Raw genomic sequence first — 20,965 nt, 5'->3', positions numbered from 1 at the left:
AGTCTCTAATTCTGCTGACTTGCTGTGAATACAGTACAAATATGAGACATCCCCATATTTATCATAGCAAATTGGGATGAACCAGCTTTTGAGTTTCCTGTAAACCTTTCTCTGATTGAAATAGAAAATGCCAGAAGCTGAGAATTGTAATCTATAAAACATGAGGTTCATTTGATATATGGGAAAACTTTGTTACATTTTCCTAATCTTAAGCATACAATGTAATTGTAGTTTAATAAATCTCCTTGAAAAAACATTTAAATTATAGTTCCTTAAATTCTTCTCCTTTTTAAACAATGTACCCATATTATCTATGTCTCATATTTTTACTTCTTCAGAAAAGCATCTGAGACCACTATATTTTAATTATCATAATGAAATACGATCATTTTTTCTCATCACTTTGCAAAGATTTACAAGCTGAGTGAGTACATATGATAGTTTCTGTATACCTCTAAGGAACAAAGGCAGTTCTTTTCCACATATTAATTTCAGCCATTCTTTAGCCCTCCCACGTCCAATACAAAACATGTAATCACATAAGTGTTGTTGTTTTTCCATTTTAATATTGTGCCAACAACCGTAATTTTTCTTCACTCAGCACAGTTTCTCGTTAAATTTTAAGCCTAATCTAGAATTAAAAACTTGCTATATTTTAAAACTCTTGAAGTGAAACATTTGGAACTCTTCTAGTAATTATTAAAGCCCCAAGCCATGAATGAACACTACGTCCCCCAAACTAATTGTCTAGTGGATCATTCTTGCCTTCTAGTTCTAAGAAAAATGTATCTTTTTTTTTATTTTGCTAATTAGAATCTCTTAGGGAAGTGTTTTAAATTGTTACTGGATCTTATCAGAAAGAAAATCTTTGACATCTATGATTTTGATAACTTTTCCCCTTCTTTTGAATGGTGACTTTATTCATGCATTAAAACAAACCAGATCCTTGAGGGAAGAACTGGAGAATATATTCTACATACAAAATATTTCAAATTTTTCTTGTTAAATGAAACTTTTTATTTTTTTTAATTTTGTATGTGAAACATCTATGGCATTAAAAATAATTACTACTCAGAATTTAAACAAAGACACATATTATACTGTGTCTTATGATAATACATTGTTCACTAGACCACTTGAATAGAAACAGAAGACATAAAAATATTGCTTTGGCTCATCACGGTCCTGTCTATGAAGCCAGTTCATAGTTTCCATATGGTCTATCTGTCTAGAGCTAAGCATTGCTGAAGCATGAGCCACATCATTGAAAATCAGCTTTATCCCTGACTAAAGACATGACTCAGAAACACCACAAGCATGGAAGTTTCCAAGTAGTCTCTCTGGTCACCTAATCCGCTGTTGTCTTCTTGGGAGTTGAAGTAGAAGATTTTACAGCAATCCCTTTTGTCTCTCTGCTTAGAACAAGGTGTTTAGAATGGATTAAACATATTAACAGTGCAAATCTTCTCTGAGGAGAGTTTTCCAGATTGCTTGGACCTCCTCCTGGGGACTATGTGGGAATTTCAGTGGTGGTTCTCATCTTTTATATTTTTTTCTCTACAGTAATTTAAAATTTATTCTGTGGAAAAAAAAATAGTTACTAATCCAGATTATGTAAAGATGAGAAAAGAATCATTCCATTTTTACCCTCTGATGCTCTATGTAGTCCTGTGGTTCAGAAAAAACAATATACATGAAATCGAACATGAAATTGTCCAGTTTTCCTCTTATGTCTTTTCTTTATTCTTGTATATCTGTTCTTCTGAATAGTTTCATTGGAGAACTACTTTGGAAGATATTGATGTGATTTTTTTAATCTAAAAATTATTTTATATTAGGCTGTGCTTATAAGTCCAATATGTTGTCCAGTGGACAGATGTGCCTTCATCTGGAGGGGATTAGAGTTTAAAACTACCAATTTTGGTGAACAATCTTATGTCCTTTCACTTCAACTCTCTGGACAATATATTTATTTATAACATGAAGTTAATATGTTCTCCAAATTTCTTCCCAGGGAGTCAGTGCAATTAAATGAGTTCATTTCTGCTAAAGTACTTTTAACTCTGGGGAAGCAAAATTTATTTTTCCTTATAAGAAAAAGAAAATGGTAGTATTACATTCTCTCAGTAGACGTTGGGAAAATATATACACCTGTTTTAACAGACTGTGTTATCATGTTTAATTTCTTTTTGTTGTTGTTGTCTTTGTTTTGTTTTGAGATGGAGTTTCACTCTTGTTGCCCAGGCTGGAGTGCAATGGTGTAATCTTGGCTCACTGCAACCTCCACCTCCCAGTTTCAAGCGATTCTTCTGCCTCAGCCTCCCAAGTAGCTGGGATTACAAGCATATGCTACCACACCCAGCTAATTTCTTGTATTTAGTAGAGATGGGGTTTCACCATGTTGGTCAAGTGGGTCTTGAACTCCTGACCTCAGATGATTCACCCGCCTTGGCCTCCCAAAGTGCTGGGATTACAGGTGTGAACCACCAGGCCTGGCCCATGTTTAATTTCTAATTCTTCATTTTATTTAAGACTAGCAGTTTTCTTGGTTTGTTAGGACCACCAAGTATCTTTATAACTTTTCTTTGACAGATCATTTAATGTTTCTGATCATTAGTTTCCTTATGCAAAAACAAAAAAACAAACTAAATTTGGAAAGATGGGCGGTATCTATAAACATAGACATTTATAATTGTGTATAATAATGTTTATGAAATCATGTAGGGAGCACTAAACACAGAAAGGAAAAACCAGTACCAGCCATTGCAAAAAAGAACCAAATGGTAAAGACCAATGATGCAGTGAAGAAATTACACCAACCAAAGGGCAAAACAACCAACCAGTAATAAAATAGCAGGGTCAAATTCACACATAACAATATTAACATTAAATTTAAATGGACTAAATGCCCCAGTCAAAAGACACAGACTGGCAAACTGGATAAAAAGCCAAGAACCATTGATGTGCTGTATTCAGGAGATCCATCTCACATGCAAAGACACACACAGACTCAAAATAAAGGGATGAAAGAAGATTTACCAAGCAAATGGAGTGCCAGATGTTTTTTAAAACACAGAGAAAATATAAGGTATGAGGTCTGATCTCTGAGAATTCAGTCGGTAAGAAAATGAAATTGCTAAAATAGAAAATCAGTGAGTGAATATATGATGGTATAATTTTGACTATTAAGATAATACTAATTTAAAAAAAAGAAAGGAAAGACAGAAATAAGTTAGAGAAGACTTTTTAAATATAATCATTTATGGAGTCTTTCCTTTATACCAGGAAGGTTTTGTGGTTATAGGAATTCTTTCCATGAGACACAATGACATGGAGCTTCATTCTGGAAAGTAAAGCAAATGAACAAAATAAAAGAACTGAATTAAACAGTGGAGCCACTTAATGACCTCTGAAGGCCAGGCAGAGGACTTTGGGCACTGTGATAGCTAATAGGGAGCCATAGTAACTTCTGGAACAGGAAAGTGGCACCATAGACATAGCAGATATTTAGGGAAGCGAGTCTTCCATACAGGCTAAAAGAAGTCTGGGGACTAAGTAAGATGGGAAGAGAAAGTGAAAGACATCAAAGACGCTAGCTAAGGTTAACATTTTATAAAATACTGACACAATGATGCTGATGATAATAACTTTTATAATATGTATTAGTAGCTGGATTAACATAATTAAACAAGGGAGCGACAGTACAAGCTCATGGTTGTGTTCCGCAGTCTCGTCATCATGGCTGCAGAAAGAGAAATTTGGAAGAGATAAACAGGATATATACTGGGTTAGAGCTTTCAGTCCATAAGAGCATACTGCTGACTCCAATCCCAGCCTGGAGGAGTTCTTTCTTCAGAATGGGTGTTACACTTGCTTGTAGTACTTCTCTGTTCTTGAATATTGTAACATTTAACAAATACAGACAGCATTTGTGAGAGCAAGTGGTGGGACTTGTGTGGATCTAGATAATGAGCTCTTTAGATAGCTGCATCTATTTCTTTCATGTCCTCATGTATCTAGAATCCTACTATGTGCTTATGAGAAATTTATTAACTCGTTTAGACTTTAAAGGTAGAGTTGAAGCAAATTCTTTAGTTTTTATAGGAATCAGTTTGGGCGTAGTTTTGCCTAAAATCAGATGCATTGACTAAGTGTTCTGAATAGCTTAATTCCTCTCTTATAAAAATCAGCTGGGCAGCTATATACATTTATTGAGCTCCTGTGAGACAGGCTTTGCGCTCATGCTATGGATAAAGTCATAAGCAAAACCCATACTTGTCTTTGCCTGATGGAGTCTGTAGGCTACTGCAAGTGACAATCATGTTTCATATAATTAATTGAATTATAAATCACAGGTTTACCAAGGGCTATGAAGGATATTTAGTGAGCTAAGGGATGTGCAATGAAAGACCTAAGCTAGTCAGAGGCAGACTCTGCTCTGTGGAAAAAAGAATTAAAGTATGCAGTCATACTCTTGAGATGCATATAGTCAATTTAAAATAAAATATTTCACTGTGTGTATATACTACATTTTCTCAATCCATTCATCTGTTGGTGAACACTTAAGCTGATTCCGTAACTTGGCTATTATGAATAGTGGATTTTTTATAACTTGCCTACTGTGAATAGTGGATTTTATAACTTGGCAATTGTGAATAGCGGATGAATATTTTAGCTTGATTGATTTAATTATTCCACATTGTATTCATAAATCATAACATCACTTTCCACCCCATAAATGTCTACAATTGCAAATTTTCAGTTTACAGGAAAACAAATACAATATTTTGAAATATTTATATTGAATGATTTAAGGAAAAAGTGAATATTTAGATGTTTTATCAGAGAATGAGGCTGGTGAAGTGGATAGAGCTATAGATCCCTTCACCACCCCTAAGCTGTTTGATGAGACAGGAAAACTTCCTCCAGAGAGGAAAAGCAAACCACAAATTAGCAGTCGATATGTCATTGTGTCACAGTGACGTGGAGATATATGGGATGTAGATTGATCCCATATCCGATGAAATTGTTTGACTCCCAGCTTAAGAATTCATCATGTAGAGTAAACATGGGCAAGGGTTTTGTCTGCAGATGAGCATTTCAGAACAAGCTGTGCAAACAGAGATTTAGGAAGGGCAACAAGGTTCAAACAAGAAGTTAATTCACAAACACTGCCACCCTCATTATTGGGATTGCATGTCCTGGACATTGAAAAACAACATTTGAAAAGCCAGGACAACTTAGATTTGTTTTGTTTTGTTTTGTTTACTCAGCATTTACCCATGAGTCTAGTGTGGCCACTCTCTGTATCCTCTTATCTCATGGATTGGAAAGTAGTCCCCAGATTATAATTAAAAAGAAAATGGAAGATATGTACTGTCTGAACAGTGGTGGGGAGATATAGGTTGGATCTGAAGGAAACATTACTGGAACATTTTATATTGAATATTTTCTTTAATGATGTTAAAGAGGGCATTCCCTTGGGGAAATAAATGTCTTTTGCAGATGATGCTAGAAAGAACACTAAAACACAAATTAGAAAAGCATATACAAACCTCAAGAAATTTCACCTAAAGGTAGATAACAGAATGAGGTTCATCTTGGAAAAATGCAGACTAATAGTAACAATACATTTGGGAAAGAATAATCTACAATGCAGATACTCAGCCAGCGAGTGGGTGAGTTCTGGACAGAATGCTGAGCAGGCTAAGAGGTGAGAAAAGTCAGTGTTTGCAACATGATACTGTAAGAAAACAGACCAGCACAGTTGGAGTTGGCGTAGACACTGCCACCTCGAGTTTACCCAGAGGAAACAAAGGCTTTGGTGTCTGATGCTTTCTCACCAATATTCCTTGATATATATTTGTTGACATTTCCATCATTTAATTTTGTAAACATAGACATCAAATAATTTCAAATACCACAGCTAGTATTGAGGAAGAACAGATAGGACTTTTAATTTTTTGACAAGGTATTCTTTAAATTGTCCAAATATTTCACGGCAGAGTGATGACTAGATGGAGAGGTTGTATCCGCTGTATTTTTTTTTCTTCTCCTTCCTGATCAAGGGAGAATTTGATGAAAGTGAAGCTGAGAAATGAAGGAAGAGAAAGGATATCTAAGGATGGTTTATAAATTGACCCTAAATACGTAGTTTATAAAATTAGCCAACCCTAACCAGAAGTTTCTTGGGATCCATGAATATCTTTGAATATGTTTAGAATCTCCACCAAAAAAAGGGAAATAATTTATTCAATTGGAATATACAGGATACACCAAGCATTAAATTGATTTCAAAATATGTGCATCTATGATTGATTGCATAGTAAGCATATCAGGATATTAACAGTGTATTGAAGTTATTATTAACCAGTTTTTATTATACTGGTACTGGGCAGAAGTTTGGTTAGTAGAATGCACTGCTTTATTGAATCCTAAGTAAACTGATATTTCACTAACAGTATTTAAATTCAAGATAACAGACTTACTTTTAAAGAATCGTAGGAACTTTTCCAAATCGCAAACACAATGTTAAAGAGTTTTATTGGAGGGAGAAAATATGTGAGAAGGATACTGGGAGTTTCTGTAAAAATTATTTGAGGCCAGGCATGGTGGCTAACACCTGTAATCCCAGCACTTTGGAAAGCCAAGGTTTGTGGATTATCTGAGGTCAGGAGTTCAAGACCAGCCCAGCCAACATGGGGAAACCCCATCTCTATTAAAAATACAAAAGTTAGCCAGGTGTGGTGGTGCACATCTGTAATTTCAGCTACTCAGGAGACTGAGGCAGGAGAATCACTTGAACCTGGGAGGCAGAGTTACAGTGAACCGAGATTGTGCCACTGAACTACAGCCTGGGCAGCAGAGAAAGACTCCATCTAAATAAATAAATAAAATTATAAAAATGACAGATACATATTCAAGATTGACCTGTACTTGGCAAATCAATTGACCATATGAATTTTTTTTTTTTTTTGAGGTGGAGTCTGTTGTCCAGGCTGTATGCAGTGGCGCAATCTCGGTTCACTGCATCCTCTGCCTCTAGTGTTCAAGTGATTCTCCTGCCTCAGCCTCCCAAGTAGCTGGCATTATAGGCGACCATCACCATGCCCAGCTAATTTTTGTATTTTGGTAGAGATGGGGTTTCACCATGTTGGCCAGGCTGGTCCCAAACTCCTGACCTCAAGTAAGCTATCAGCCTCAGCCTCCCAAAATGCTGGAATTACAGGCTTGAGCCACCATGCCTGCCTGAAAGTATCTTTTGATACAATTCTTGATCAGATGTGGATACTGTGGTCTGATCTTAAGTTCATTTTCACAGACATTTTGTGAGAGTCCTTTATGGATCAGGTACTGTGCTAGGCATTAGAGATACAAAATGATCAGAATGTGATCACTGTCTGACAGAATGTGATCAGTGTGTCACAGATCATCACAATACAGATAAGTGCAGTGAAAGAGATCAGGATAGGTTGCAGTGCAGGAGCCAAGCCAAGAGTCAAGGAATTCTCCCCAGAGCATAGAAGTGGGTGATGGGGAGGTGGGAGGCAGGGAAAGAGTGATGCCCAAGTTCAGACAAAACTGTAAATTTTCACCCCATTAATAACAAATATAGAACAAACATGATCATGTTAAGAGCAAATACTAAAATTTTTAAAAACCCTGATTTCTACCTTCTAACCTGATTAATGAAACAAATGGTGTATATGTATACTTATGTATGTCTATATATGTATACACACACATATATATATTTAAAGCTACAACAAGTACTTATTATTCAGATCCTTAGATTATTCTAAGACATAAAATTCTTGGAATTTGCTCAATCCTATGCCAAAGCTTATTGTTCAAAATCAGGTTTGATTTACTGTTACTCTTATCTTCAGGAAAGTGATGGATTGGGTGCTTAACATGCAATGTTAATAATAGAAATGTATCAGAAGCCAAATAGTCTCCCTAGCCTGTTAGAAGTAATTCCATAGAATTTCACAGACGTTTTAGATCCGCTGGGTTTTCATTTGCATAGGTTTTCTCTACACAATCAATTCAGTGTGCAGTTTGCTTATGCAGAAGCTATCTCAGTTTCCGCTGTTCCCATCCATCCCATTTGGCAACAAATTTAAATGTCTGTGAAGGGTACATCCTTTTGTTGCTGATCACTTGAGTTGCTTCGGCACTTGCAATTTGTTTTACCTCAACGATTGTCTTAAAATCCATTTTATCTAAAAGGATTTTTAGAAGTCCTCGAGTTCTATCGTCCCTGACTGGTAATACATTCAGAAGATATGCTGTCAGGGCTTTCTAACAGTGATTCCATGTGTTAGGATAAGTATGGTTTCCCAGAACCTTAGTAGAAAAAGAGGTCTTTGATACTCACTTAATTACATTTCTTCATTTTATCACTGAGAAAAAGGAGGCCCAGTAAAGCCAAAGAGCTTGTCCATGTCCAAACAGCAAGATACCACAGTGACAAGAGAGAGGGCCTTTGTCTCCCTCTTCCCAGTTCAGAGAACCTTAGGTCTTGGACTTTAATCTACATCCAAATCTCTTAGGGATCTGTTAAAATGAAGATTCTTATTCAGTAGTTGCAGGATGTGCTAGCATGTTCCTAAGAGATGCTGATGCTGCTGGTTCTGAGTAATAACAGCGTCTTATACACTAAGAAACAATGCTGAGAAAATTCATCTCCCAAATGAAGATAGACACTAACAAAAGGATAGTTCTGGTTGAGAAATAGCTGGCAATTCTAAAAACTTACTTGCATACCTCAAGTAGTTCTAGTGTTACTGCGCCCAGTATTCCATGTGATTTTATGATAGAGATAAGCCATCATCTCATGTTAGTTTCCTAGGAAACATCATGTTAGAAGTTCATAATAATTACAAAATAGATTGGTAGGATTTCTGACTACCTTTACCTAGTTGTCCTGTGCCCTCTGATCACAGAACTGTTTATAAGATACATAATGACGATTTACTTATAAAGCCTCCTTTCTCTTAAGGAACTCATGATTTGTCAGCTATTTGTTAATTTCATGATTCTTACTCACATAAGGGCATTTTCTGCCATGGCAATTGTGTAGTGTGTGTGTCCTACACACAGACAAAGTGTTCACATATCTTACACCATGTTCTTTTGTGAGAAACAAGTAGATTATTGTGTGTTCAATGTGAGAATTTTAACTTTTATCAAGAATGCAAAGAAGCAAGACTAAATGATAATTATTGAATACATCATTACTTCTGGAATCACCTGCGTTAATTATAGGGTATGTCTATATGAACTTACATTCCTGGTAGAGAAACAAATAAAAACCCCATTTACTTCAGACATTATTTTGTCAAATAGGTTATATTTTAAAATTATTTATATAAGAACATGAAAATGTTCTTATTGAAGTATGAGAAATGGTGTCTTTTTGAGAAATAACCCAATCTCACACCTTATACTTTTTATTGACATATTTTTCTAGGTAGCTATTCCTCTATTCCCTGCAACAAAAATATTCTAAGCAAAAATCATCCGTTCATTTATATGAAGGTGTTTCCAAGAGTTTAAAGGAGCAATATCAATATAAGATGTTTGCCATTTAAGCTTAAACAAGTACTCACAAAGCCAAAAATCTGGAACTACTAGTATTTTATCTTGCAGGCCATTTTCATAAAATAAGAAAATTACATATACCAAGTCACTTGGTAATATGGCTTGAAGGGAAATGAAATTACCCTGATATTGGTAACAATGAATAGTTTTGTTCATATCTCTTTGATGCCAGAAATATAGTATATATTCTTATTTACTCTGTAGAGAATAGGGTTGTGTAAAAATCGCTAGGTATGAGCTACCAGAGCTAACTCAGATAGGCTCTTTGCATGAAGATTACTGTATAGATGAACCATTAATAATAATTAGGACTATGGATGTTGAGGATTCAAAATGATCATCTTTTTATCTGTAAGTATATAGCTTCCTAGAACCTTTAGTGACCCTTTTTATTAGAGGACGATATTTTAAAAATCAATGCTATTTAAAATGTTTTAGGTATTAGAGTTAACAGCTACCAAAAAAACAGCAATTATAAAGAACTTCCATATTCAAGCACAGCCCCATTGCTTAAGACCTTAATATTGTATCAAGATTCTAGAATTTTGATAGGTAAATATATGTGAGGGAATAACATTTAAATTTCATACAGTTTTTAAAATAGTTTTACCTTAAATGCAAAATGACATGTGTTAAGTACTTCTGCCTGAGAATAACTGATCTGAATTTTAAAATGTATTTGTCTTTGATTTGGGATAATGCAATTAGGTGAAATCTGTCTTGATAACAATCTGTTTCCAGTATCTTTGAACATTAAAAACAAGAGTTTATTTGTAATATCTTTTTTAAAAAAACAGGGAATGCACTTTTTCTTGTCAGTAATCATAATAGTGTGAAAGTAATTGAATTCTGTCATTTGATGACGTACAACATAAAACCCTTATGAAATAAATACAAAATTGAAATACGTATATGAAAGAAAAAGTTCAAGGTCATTTATTGATAAGAGACAGGGATGAAATCATGTTAGTGCTTAACAAAACCAGTGTTTTAACATAGTGAGAATCACTGATCCGTGGCAAATAGGGTCATGCCAAAGGGAAATTGATAGCTCTCCAGGCCGTGCCGCCTCTTATTCCACATTTCAGCTTCACTCTAGTTAAATTTCAGTTAACCTATCATTTGAGGACTGAAGCAAACAACAGCAAAATCTGTAACCCACAGTTTTCGTGGGACATGGTTTCTAAATGTTGTGTCTTTTCTTTTCTTTATGTTGCTCGGTACCAGATCATTTTTAGGAATCTCCATATTCCATAGGAGGAAAATTGCCAGTCTGAAAGCTCAGTGTCTTTAGCATTTTTTTGCTTACCACATTTTTGCCCTCTAGGTGCCAACCTGGATTCACTGGAGCAAGATGTACTGAGAATGTGCCCATGAAAGTCCAAAACCAAGAAAGTATGTTAAAATAATCTGAAATTTGCTTTCTCCCCAAACTACAGCAACAATCACTACTGCTTGGTGCTTTTACAGCTCAGTTGTAACTGATTCATTTTGTTCTAATTATGGCTTAACCACTCAAGGCATAAACCCCTCCAATATTACCTTATGTAACTCTCTCAAAATGGGTCCCTAAGTCATCAATTTATAAGAATGGCCAGTCACAATGGCCCATGATGCTGACAAACCATTGCAGGCAAGCCAACCAAGAACATTTTCTCCCGCATATATGACCAAAGTCATCAAATGGAAAACTGACATGAATACAACATCAGGTTTCATTTTAAATGGTTCCCTTTGAAAGAAGGCAACCACTTAAAATGCTGCGGTCTTTCCATCATACCAACTTAAGAACTGCATTCTGTCCAAATTTTCAACCATTTGGGGGAAGTGCCAGAGCCTGAAAGCCATGATCAGGGCAAAGATTCAGTTCCTGAGGGTGAACCCACCAAGTTTCAGTCAAATGACACTGAGGAGCTTCTTTCTAGCATATATTCACCTCTTCTCTTTTTCTCTGTTTTTTCTACCATTGTTTTTTTGTTTCTTCTCTCAGGTGCCCAAATGAGTTTACTGGTGATCGCTGCCAAAACTACGTAATGGCCAGCTTCTACAGTACGTCCACTCCCTTTCTGTCTCTGCCTGAATAGGAGCATGCTCAGTTGGTGCTGCTTTCTTGTTGCTGCATCTCCCCTCAGATTCCACCTAGAGCTAGATGTGTCTTACCAGGTCTAATATTGACTGCCTCTGCCTGTCGCATGAGAACATTAACAAAAGCAGTTGTATTACCTCCTCTGTTCGCGACTACTTGGCTCTGAGAGACTAATAGGTGTGTGAGGCTCCGGATGTTTCTGGAATTGATATTGAATGATGTGATACAAATTGATAGTCAATATCAAGCAGTGAAATGATAATAAAGGCATTTCAAAGTCTCACTTTTATTGATAAAATAAAAATCATTCTACTGAACAGTCCATCTTCTTTAAACAATGACCACATCCTGAAAAGGGTGTTGCTAAGCTGTAACCGATATGCACTTGAAATGATGGTAAGTTAATTTTGATTCAGATGTGTTATTTGTCACAAATAAACATAATAAAAGGAGTTCAGATGTTTTTCTTCATTAACCAAACAGTTTGCACTGAGGCATTTTAAAAAGAAAGCACCAAGTAGGAAAATTAAAAGCGAACATTTCACAGCAAATGAGATATCCTGGCTTCTGTTTATGTTGCTTAAGGAACAAGTAATTCAGGGCTAGTTTAAACAATTATTTATTTATGTTAGCATTTCTTTATGTTAAAAGTAATTTAGAATAAAATAGTTACTGTTATTTGTTTAAATATTTATTATTTTGATACATAACAGTTCAACTACAAGATATATATATATATATATTAAGTTAGAACTGGGACATTTGAATAGATGTTCGTGACTTCATGAAGTTTTGGACTTCATTCCTTAAATACACAATTCACATTGTATATAATTACATGGGTAACCAAGCCATGTATTTGTCCTCTTGTGAACTGAGTTTGTAAGTTCTGATTCTGGAGCTTTCAGAACATTGCATTTGAAATGGATATCATATAGTTATCCATGTAGATGAAAGAATGGCAATTTTTTTCTGTAAAGGTTCAGGGAGCAAATATTTTAGGATTTGTGGTGACACCATCACTGTCACAACAACTCAAACCTACTATTGTAGCATGAAAACAGCTATAAACAATGCATAAAACTGATGTGCATGAATTGGTTCCATTAAATCTTTATTTACAAAAGCAGACAGTGAGCTGGATTTGTCAACCACTGATTTATACTGTCAGTTGCTCACCCGAAAAATATGTCGCATAGCTTACTGCAGTTTAAATTCACCTAACGTAAGAAACAGTGATACAAGCTGGTTATTTACGGGTCCTAACAGAATCAAATTTACCCTTGTTCTGATGCATGCAGAGAATAAGCTTCTGTAATCCTTATTAATTGTCACAGAAGTTTCCAGAATAAATTCTGTAATGTATTATGGTGAGATTAGACCCATAATATGCAATCATTTATTTAGGGAGGTAAATACTACCTCCTACATATCAAAGACAACTTCCTAGGCCATTTTCTGTTGCGAAAAATTAGAAAATTGGCATTGCAAAGTTTCCAAACACTCTTCACTTTATTCACAAACATTTAAATAATGTGCATTAGTAGGCAGAATTTTTGTATCCACAGCTAAAGCGAATAGCTTGATTTAATTTTTAATTTTTTAAAGAAAGGAAAGAAAATAAAAATAAAAGAGGAAAATTGAATGTTATTTAATACCTTAAAGCCATTTCTCTTAGAAATGTGTATTTATATTCAAATGACATAGATTCAACAAATCCGTGTGACTGGATAAATACAATAAAATCATACTTTAGATTTTAATGAAAATTCTGATCACTTAAGTTGCACTTAAATTTTTGGTGTTAGAGTTTTATTGCGCCTTGACGGCAATGTTCAGGCGCTATATAAACAAAACCATTAAAAATGAAGTTATTTCCCAGCATAATTAATTATGCAGTTAGATTGGACAGTAGTAACTAGAGAAAATATTTTCAACTTTTCTTTTAGACCGTTTTCTTTTTCAGAAGATGTCAGTTTAAAATAGCCACTATGTATTTGTGAAGTTCATAGTGTGATTTTAAATAAATTCTTTAGTATGCTTTCAATACCATTGTGGGACGACATCCAGGAAAGCAGCATTCATATTTAACCTGATTTAATGAAGATTGATTGCACATTTATGAACAATATATGTAATGGCCGTGCAGCAGAGATGCCTCATGTCTGGAAAAGCAAGAGCTTCCAATCAGAAATTGCTTTCCAGTGTTGTCTTACTCAGAGTTAATGTTCTAACCTCTGTGTCTTAAATTTTCAGTTTTTATCTCTGCAAACCCCTACGTAGAAGGCAGAAAAATAAATTTGTGCTGCTCTAAGAACTTTATGTTCAAGCAGCAGTGAAAGCCAGAAAAAGGAGAGAGAATGTCACCATAGTGACTGTTTTAAAATTTAATTGTTTGTAGTCTTAAAGTCTGGAAAACATAAATTTTGAACACAAACTGGGAAAAGACAGTCCCCAGCTTCAAAGAGAAACATTCAAAACTTATCAAACTGCATTTTCAGTTGAAGAGTAACATTCTAAATAGATAATTTTTTTAAGTTTATTAGCATAAAATTTACATTATTCAGATTTGATACGACGACTCTGGTCAGAATGTCCAGTGGGGCATTTCTTGATTTATAAAAACTGACTTCAAATATAAAAGAAAGGAACAAATGTATATTTTATAAGGCAGCCATTTGCCTTGAAATAAAACATTATAGTACTTTCTAGGAAAATATTTTCAAGTTTAGTCAGCTTCAAATTTGACCTAACTTGACACAGAATTCCTAGTTGAAAAAATTGTGTTCATCAATATGTGATGTGGGGTGTGTGTGTGTTTGTGTGTGTGTGCACACATTTGCATGTGTATACAGGTGCTCCATAATCGATGTATAGACTTTATGGAGGACAAAAGAAAAAGCACTCACGCTTTCAATAGTTAGGGGCAGTACAGAGCAAGTTATGTCATATATAAACTAACATATAGGACCTAATTAGAGAATAGCTCAAATTTAGAATAGTTTAAAAGATTCTAATTTTGGAACTTTTAGGAACATTTTCACACTAAGTAAATTTAGCAGATATCCTTAAAAGTAGTTTTGAATCACAGGTTACAAGTGCATCCATCATTTGCATGGATTTCTTAATGTTTTAAAAACCTGTTGAAATTATTCTTATTTATCAAATGTGTATCTTCTAACAGTAGAATAAAGGAACATTTTACCTGTGACAAAATTGCCATAAATTCCAACCGAGTGTTAGTGAGATTTCACTGTGTGTGTGTTTTGTGAGTGTGCTTATGTGTGCATGGAAGTTGGAACTAAGGAGAAAGTCTCCTGTTAACATTTCAAAGGGCCCAGTGACACTACGGATTGGCATATGTGAAAAAAAAAAAACTATCTCCATTTTATTAAGGTAAGTCTAAAATTAAAAGACACTAAATTGGTCCTGTTTAGAATTAGCATTGACAGAACTCCTTTAGAAATCTCAGTGGTACAGAAAGTCAAGACTTTAAGATTTTAAGTCTTTGAGATGATTTGCATAAACAGGCCCAAGTTGTTAAAGAATAAAATCCTAAATGTCTTCAGATTTTAACAGAAACCACAATTGCATGGGTATATAATTTTTTGCAAAAGAAAGTTTTCCTGTTGTTCTTTTCCTTAATGCAATTGAAAATTTAAATTAACCTACGGGTTAATCAGTTTTCCTCCAGCAATTATAAAATCCTAAGACAAAGGAGTAGGGAGTCAACATTTAATAGTTTCTGAAGACTTAGATTTAAATTAATTTTTTATATTGCTCAGAGCACAGCAGGAAATCACATGTAGAAAAGGAAACTAGATTGTTGACAGTAAACTTTGTGTTTTTGAATTATTAATTTAATTTGAAAAATGTAGTGGGTAAGCAGAAGTTCAATAGGAAGCCTGTGATCCTTAATGAGCTCAGGCCAACATTAGATTAAGTAGAACAGATAGAAAGTAATAACCTCTTCATAAAATGAAAAGTGCTTGTGTATTCTGCTTTTTTTTTTTTTTTTTTTTTGACTCAATGAGAGAAATGTAGCTACCAATAGTAAAAATAAATTAGAGCAGTATTTGCTCTGGGTCTAGAATGACTGATGCATGTTTCCTCTGCTTGTTTCCTTGCTAGGGCTTATGGCCAGAAGAGATTCCAGTTTTAAGTACCAATTTCCCATTGAATTATTTGAAATTGGAGCTGCCTGATATGAATGACTTCCTGTGAAATGAAATTCTAGTTAGGCTGACAGACTTACCTATAAAACTGTAAATGCAGTAATATGTATGCATGGGCATGCTACTAATTTTATTGAAGACTTAACCAAGCTTTCTATGCAACTAACATAGATCACGAGCAGTGTTCACGTAGGCATGGAATCCTGACTCTCTGGAAAGAGTTTCTGTAGACATCGCTTGATTTTAACCCTTAAATTATTACTGACTGGTAGGAGGAAAAGGCAAGAGAGGGAGGGGGTTCTAGAAAGAAAAGCTGGGTCCCATCTTCATGGAAATGAGTAAGGAAATTTATTATTGACTTCCCTGGAAAATGAATGTTTTCATGTTGATGTTCCAAAGTTTGTATGAAGAAAGCAAATGGGAGAAAAATGACCAATTTTTGATCAATTGAGTGTTGCACAGAGGCAAGAGAAATTTATTTGGATCTGAATAAATTATTTTGCTGTGAACATTGTGCAGCCAAATTAACCCTAACTAAATCCCCTAGCTTTTAATTTATGAAAAATTTAAGTTATTTGCTTCTGTATACTGAACCCAAGGCAGAGGAAACTATTATCTATAATGCTTCCCATTATCCTTGTTATGCAGTGTACTTTTGACATGGGTGTGTGTGTGTGTGCGTGTGTGTGCACACACCCACACACACACATACACACACACTTTTTAAAAATTTAGGAAGCTTCATTTCCTTAAAGGGCAGCAAGTTTTTAAGTTTCCAAGTATCCCCAGAGCTTACAGAGCTTTTCTGGCTATGAAATTAGCCAAGAGTAAATGAGAATACAGTAAGTGACCTAAGGTCCATCTCTTGATGTGTCTGCTACCTAAGTTGTTAAACCCCTTTTGCTGTTAGTCAACCTATTTCTTGGCTCCTTTACTCCCCAGAGATGTCCAGTGAGGCATGTGTTTGTTTAAAAAATATTTTGTTAATAAAAAATTACCGTGTCCAAAGGCACTAAACAGGTCCACAGCAGAGGCAGGACCCGAAACCAAGGTGATTCCAGCACACTCATCTCCTGCTTTTTCCCTGTCTACATGAGGTACTTTTACCATGCCCAAATGCAAGTGTTCATAAGAGAAACACCCCTCCAGTGCATTTTTTCAAAATTAAGAGATAGATGCCTTGCCATATCATTGGATAGCCCTCGTACCTCTAGAGGCAGTGATCAAAGAAAGAAATATAGATCTCAGTTGATATCTCTCTTTCCTACCTACTTCCTGACCAAACAAACATGCATGTGCACGTGCACATTCACACACAGAGAAGGGAAGTCCTAGAGCCTTCCACATCATGAAATTTGATTATCTGTTTCTGTTTTGAGAACGAAAAGTGTCATCCCTGGAGATTTTTTATTTTGCCCTCATTTTCCCCCACTTCCTCAGTGGAGTCTCTGCAGGTTCTGCTGTTCTTGCAATCCTGGAGTCTCTGGAGTCCCAGCTGCCAGGATTGCTTACTGTTGGCTCATTCCTTTGAGTCCCCTTCTCTGGGCAGCCCTGCAGGTCCTCTGAGTGGCTGTGTGCATGGGAGTCCAGCATTCTGGAGGGATGATCTAGCTGACTCTCTGTTATTTAAAGGAGTAACAAGTTAAGATGAAAGACCTGAGAATTGGATCTTTCCCACTTAATTTTTTTTTCTTACAGTTTTAAAAAGTGAGGCATTGAATTGCCCAGTGCCACACAGAACTTATATGAGAAAAACTAGGAATCTGCAGTGTCCTAAGCCTCTGTTTGGGGTTTTGAGGCAGAAGTGTTTGTTACTTTCTGTGAATGAAACAGAAAAGTGATGAGGAAAGTGGACGATTAGGAGAGGTAAAAGAGATACAGCTAAGAAAATAAATACATAACCAATGAGCAAGAAATATTCGAGACCAACTACCCACAAACAACGAAAAAATCCAAGTCCAACCTGATAACATTTTGCAGACCAAATTACCGTCCTCTTGGCTTCTGCTCCTGCCTCTGCCAGTGTGTGTTAAAAAAGAATTTCACCTCCTTGGAACTTTGCTTCTGCCTTTTAAAAAAAGGAATTCAATAGTATCAAATGCCTTTTCTGATTTTAAAAATAATCTTTCCATTCCCAAACAAGGAAATAGTAAAGGGGATAGTTCAGTGACATAACTTCTCCCTCAGTAAGGTCTTTTAAGGGTTAATAAAGGTATAGTGTGCTGGTATTTTGCACACCTCGTAAAAAGAGACGTTCCCTATGTGCACTCACAGAGGCATACCTGAGCACTGCTTCTTAACCACGCACCATTTGTCTGGTTCAATGTGCACGCACAGAGAGCCATAATAGTCATGTGTAATGTGTTTTGGAGTGCAGTGTAATGCTCTTTTCTGAAACTTTGTCCCTTTCTTTCTTTTTTTTTTTGTCAACTTTCTGCATTGGCAGAGCATCTTGGGATTGAATTTATGGGTATGGACCAATCATCATTCCTTTTAGCCTGCAGAATTTAGAGCCTATGAGCTGAAATCTTTTCCCTTCCTACTCTTACCTTTCAGTTCCTAACTAATTTCCTTTTCCTTTAGAAGGGATCATACAGCTATAACAATGATTTCTCTGCGTTCAATCTATGATTAGTTTACTGAAATGTTACTGAGTGCAGCAGGGTTTAGATTCCCTAGCATACTTCACTTAGAGTTTAAAGCTGCTGCAAATTCACATATATCCCATGCTGCTTAACCCACTGACTGGATCTGGCTATGCTGTTATTTGAAAGCTGGATAGTAGGCCTATCCTTTATGTAATGGCACATAAGTCCTGTCTTTTATATAGTCGTACATAAAGGATGCAGGGGGAATCTACCCAGTGTCCTGAGAATAAAAGATGTTTTAAATCCATCTGCTTAAAAAACACACAGCGTCTTAGCCTGGTAGGATTTTGACATACAATGTAAAACTCATCTAATATAGACAATGTAATGTATATAGAAAGCCCTTAACATTACAACACATATTAAATGCACAGACTTGAATTACTCAGATTTTCTGGAGATACTCAAGCACCACCCTAGTCAACTTCATTATCTTATAAGAAGGAAATCGAAGACAGAAAGAAATCAGGTTTGTGCTATTTTAGGTGGAGATTCCAGTGGTAATGGAATTAAATTTGAGTCATGAAGATTATCCAGACAAGTAATCAAATAGAAAATTTCACACTGTGAATGTAAAAGAAAAATATATGAATCTGTAAAATTTGGACACACTCCTTCCGAAGGCCTTCATCCCTCATAGTTGGGATTGAAGACCGGTCTCTGGGGAGCAAGGAGCTGTGCGACCTTCCCAGTGACTCCACAGGGCCAGGCCGGCCTGTCTTTCTCAATGCTGCATGCAGTCTTGGACCTTAGTTGGGTCAGCGACACAATGTCCTGATTCACAGAATATCTGGTCCCCATCCCGCTGGCTTCAGGGACCTCATGCAGCAGCGGCATCCTACAGCTGCTGCCACGTTTTGGATGATTACGTGGCAGTCTGCACATAATGTAGTTTCCACACTTTGTGGGAAATGCGGCAGTTGCAAGCGCTAGCAGCTACAGGGATTGCCCAGTGGGTTGCCCACTTCTTCCTTTAAAAAAAAAAATTCAGGAGTAAACTATCAATTTGAAGAGAAGCCCCCAAATGCATGTGAATGGGCCGTTGTGCATCGCAGAATGTCTCCCAAGAGGGATAAACACAAGGGGAGCACCTCTGTTATAGGGAGCACGTTGTCTACTGAGGGGAGCTATCTATTGGAGTTTCTTCCCTCAACAAAAAAAAAATTGTCCCACTTCTGAAACAGATCATTGGCCTGTTCTGCAGGGAGGGAAAAAATTCTGCCATTACCAATACCCTTCTATCCTTAACAGCATATTTCTCATTTTATAGCTGGAGGGTCTGACTATAGAATTTATTGTTTCTGTCCCCAACAATGAAGTGAAGGATAGTTCAGATATATAACTTCCCCCTCAGTAAGATCTTCTATGGGTTAGGAAGGACACAGGGTGCTGCTGTCCCTACACTTTTCAAAGGTACAGTTTCCAGAGGTTCATAATTCCAGTCTGGCCAGCGTACTAAACCAGTTCATCGCATCCTTCAGGGAAAATCAGGCTTTAAAGGTCAAATACAACTGAGAAAGGTAAGGGCTCTGGGTCTTGGCCAGGCCAGATCAGACTGAAAAATGTCCATGATCTGGAAACACGTTAGCCCAGCCAAACCATGAAGACTCTGGGGCATTTCTGCTCATTGAGAGACAGACCCACCAATCAGAGTGAGAGACTCTTGTTTTTAGCCCTGTCTTTAATTTGCTCTTCTTCAATTGACCTGACACATAAGAAAATAATATGGCAAAAAAAAGAGGTTAAAGAATTCATCGTTTATATTATTTTTCGCCAAGTATTTTTCCTTGACCACATTCATAGTGTGGGATCACCTGATTGAGCAAAACTATGAGAAAATCAAATAGAAACGTGGGTGAGAGTTGTAGTATACCTGGCCAATGCTGATGTGAATACAGGATTTTAATCCCACATCTGTATTCTATGGGCATTGGTCTGAATCAGCTCATTTTAGTGCTGTTACATTACCTTTTGGCCTTTACTGAGCTACCTCTTTATTTCCATGAAATGATCATTTTACTGGAAAACATGTGTCTGCCTACACAGCGTAGAGAAAATGCACCCATCATTATGCACCATATGCTTCCAAGCACAGCTCAATCTATTCTTCTGTAATTAACAGCAACCAAAAGACAATTTGTCCAAAGAATCCATGAGAGTATGCATGATGCCTTTTTTCTTTTAGCCCTTGCCTATGTCTCCATTTTTGAAGTTTGCAGAAGCATTTTCTCAGCTTCTTTCTAAAGATAGGATGTTAAGATGTCAGTAGAAAAGAATGACCACAGGCTTGCCATCTTCAAAGAAGAAAACAGTAGGGTAAAGAAAAGAGGACAGTCAGACAGGGCCTTCATCTCTTGGCAAGAATAGCTACACTCCTATTTTTTCACCAACTCATCACAGCCAAGGAGCTGTGCTCTACGTCCTGGGTCCCAGGGTGAAGGACCAATGAG

The 20,965-nt window shown here is 36.2% G+C and overlaps 1 protein-coding gene across 18 annotated transcripts in view; it reads left to right on the top strand.

The window, feature by feature from the left end:
- Window positions 1-20,965, top strand: part of NRG1 (neuregulin 1) — a 1,128,933-nt gene that overhangs the window by 1,090,297 nt on the left and 17,671 nt on the right. For 7 of the 18 annotated variants that reach the window (XM_032287950.1, XM_032287947.1, XM_032287959.1 and 4 more), the window contains 2 exons: window positions 11,597-11,655; window positions 18,314-18,337. In XM_032287950.1, the coding sequence (XP_032143841.1) occupies window positions 11,597-11,655; window positions 18,314-18,337 (83 nt within the window). Of the gene's footprint in view, window positions 1-10,933; window positions 11,002-11,596; window positions 11,656-18,313; window positions 18,338-20,965 lie in introns of those variants that run through there. The other 11 variants (XM_032287954.1, XM_032287948.1, XM_032287957.1 and 8 more) reach the window with 3 other exon arrangements.

The sequence above is a fragment of the Sapajus apella genome, unplaced genomic scaffold, assembly GCF_009761245.1.
Source record: "Sapajus apella isolate SASKATOON/1434 unplaced genomic scaffold, GSC_monkey_1.0 scaffold21, whole genome shotgun sequence".
Taxonomy (NCBI): domain Eukaryota; kingdom Metazoa; phylum Chordata; class Mammalia; order Primates; family Cebidae; genus Sapajus; species Sapajus apella.
This window is presented reverse-complemented; position numbering and strand designations above follow the sequence as displayed.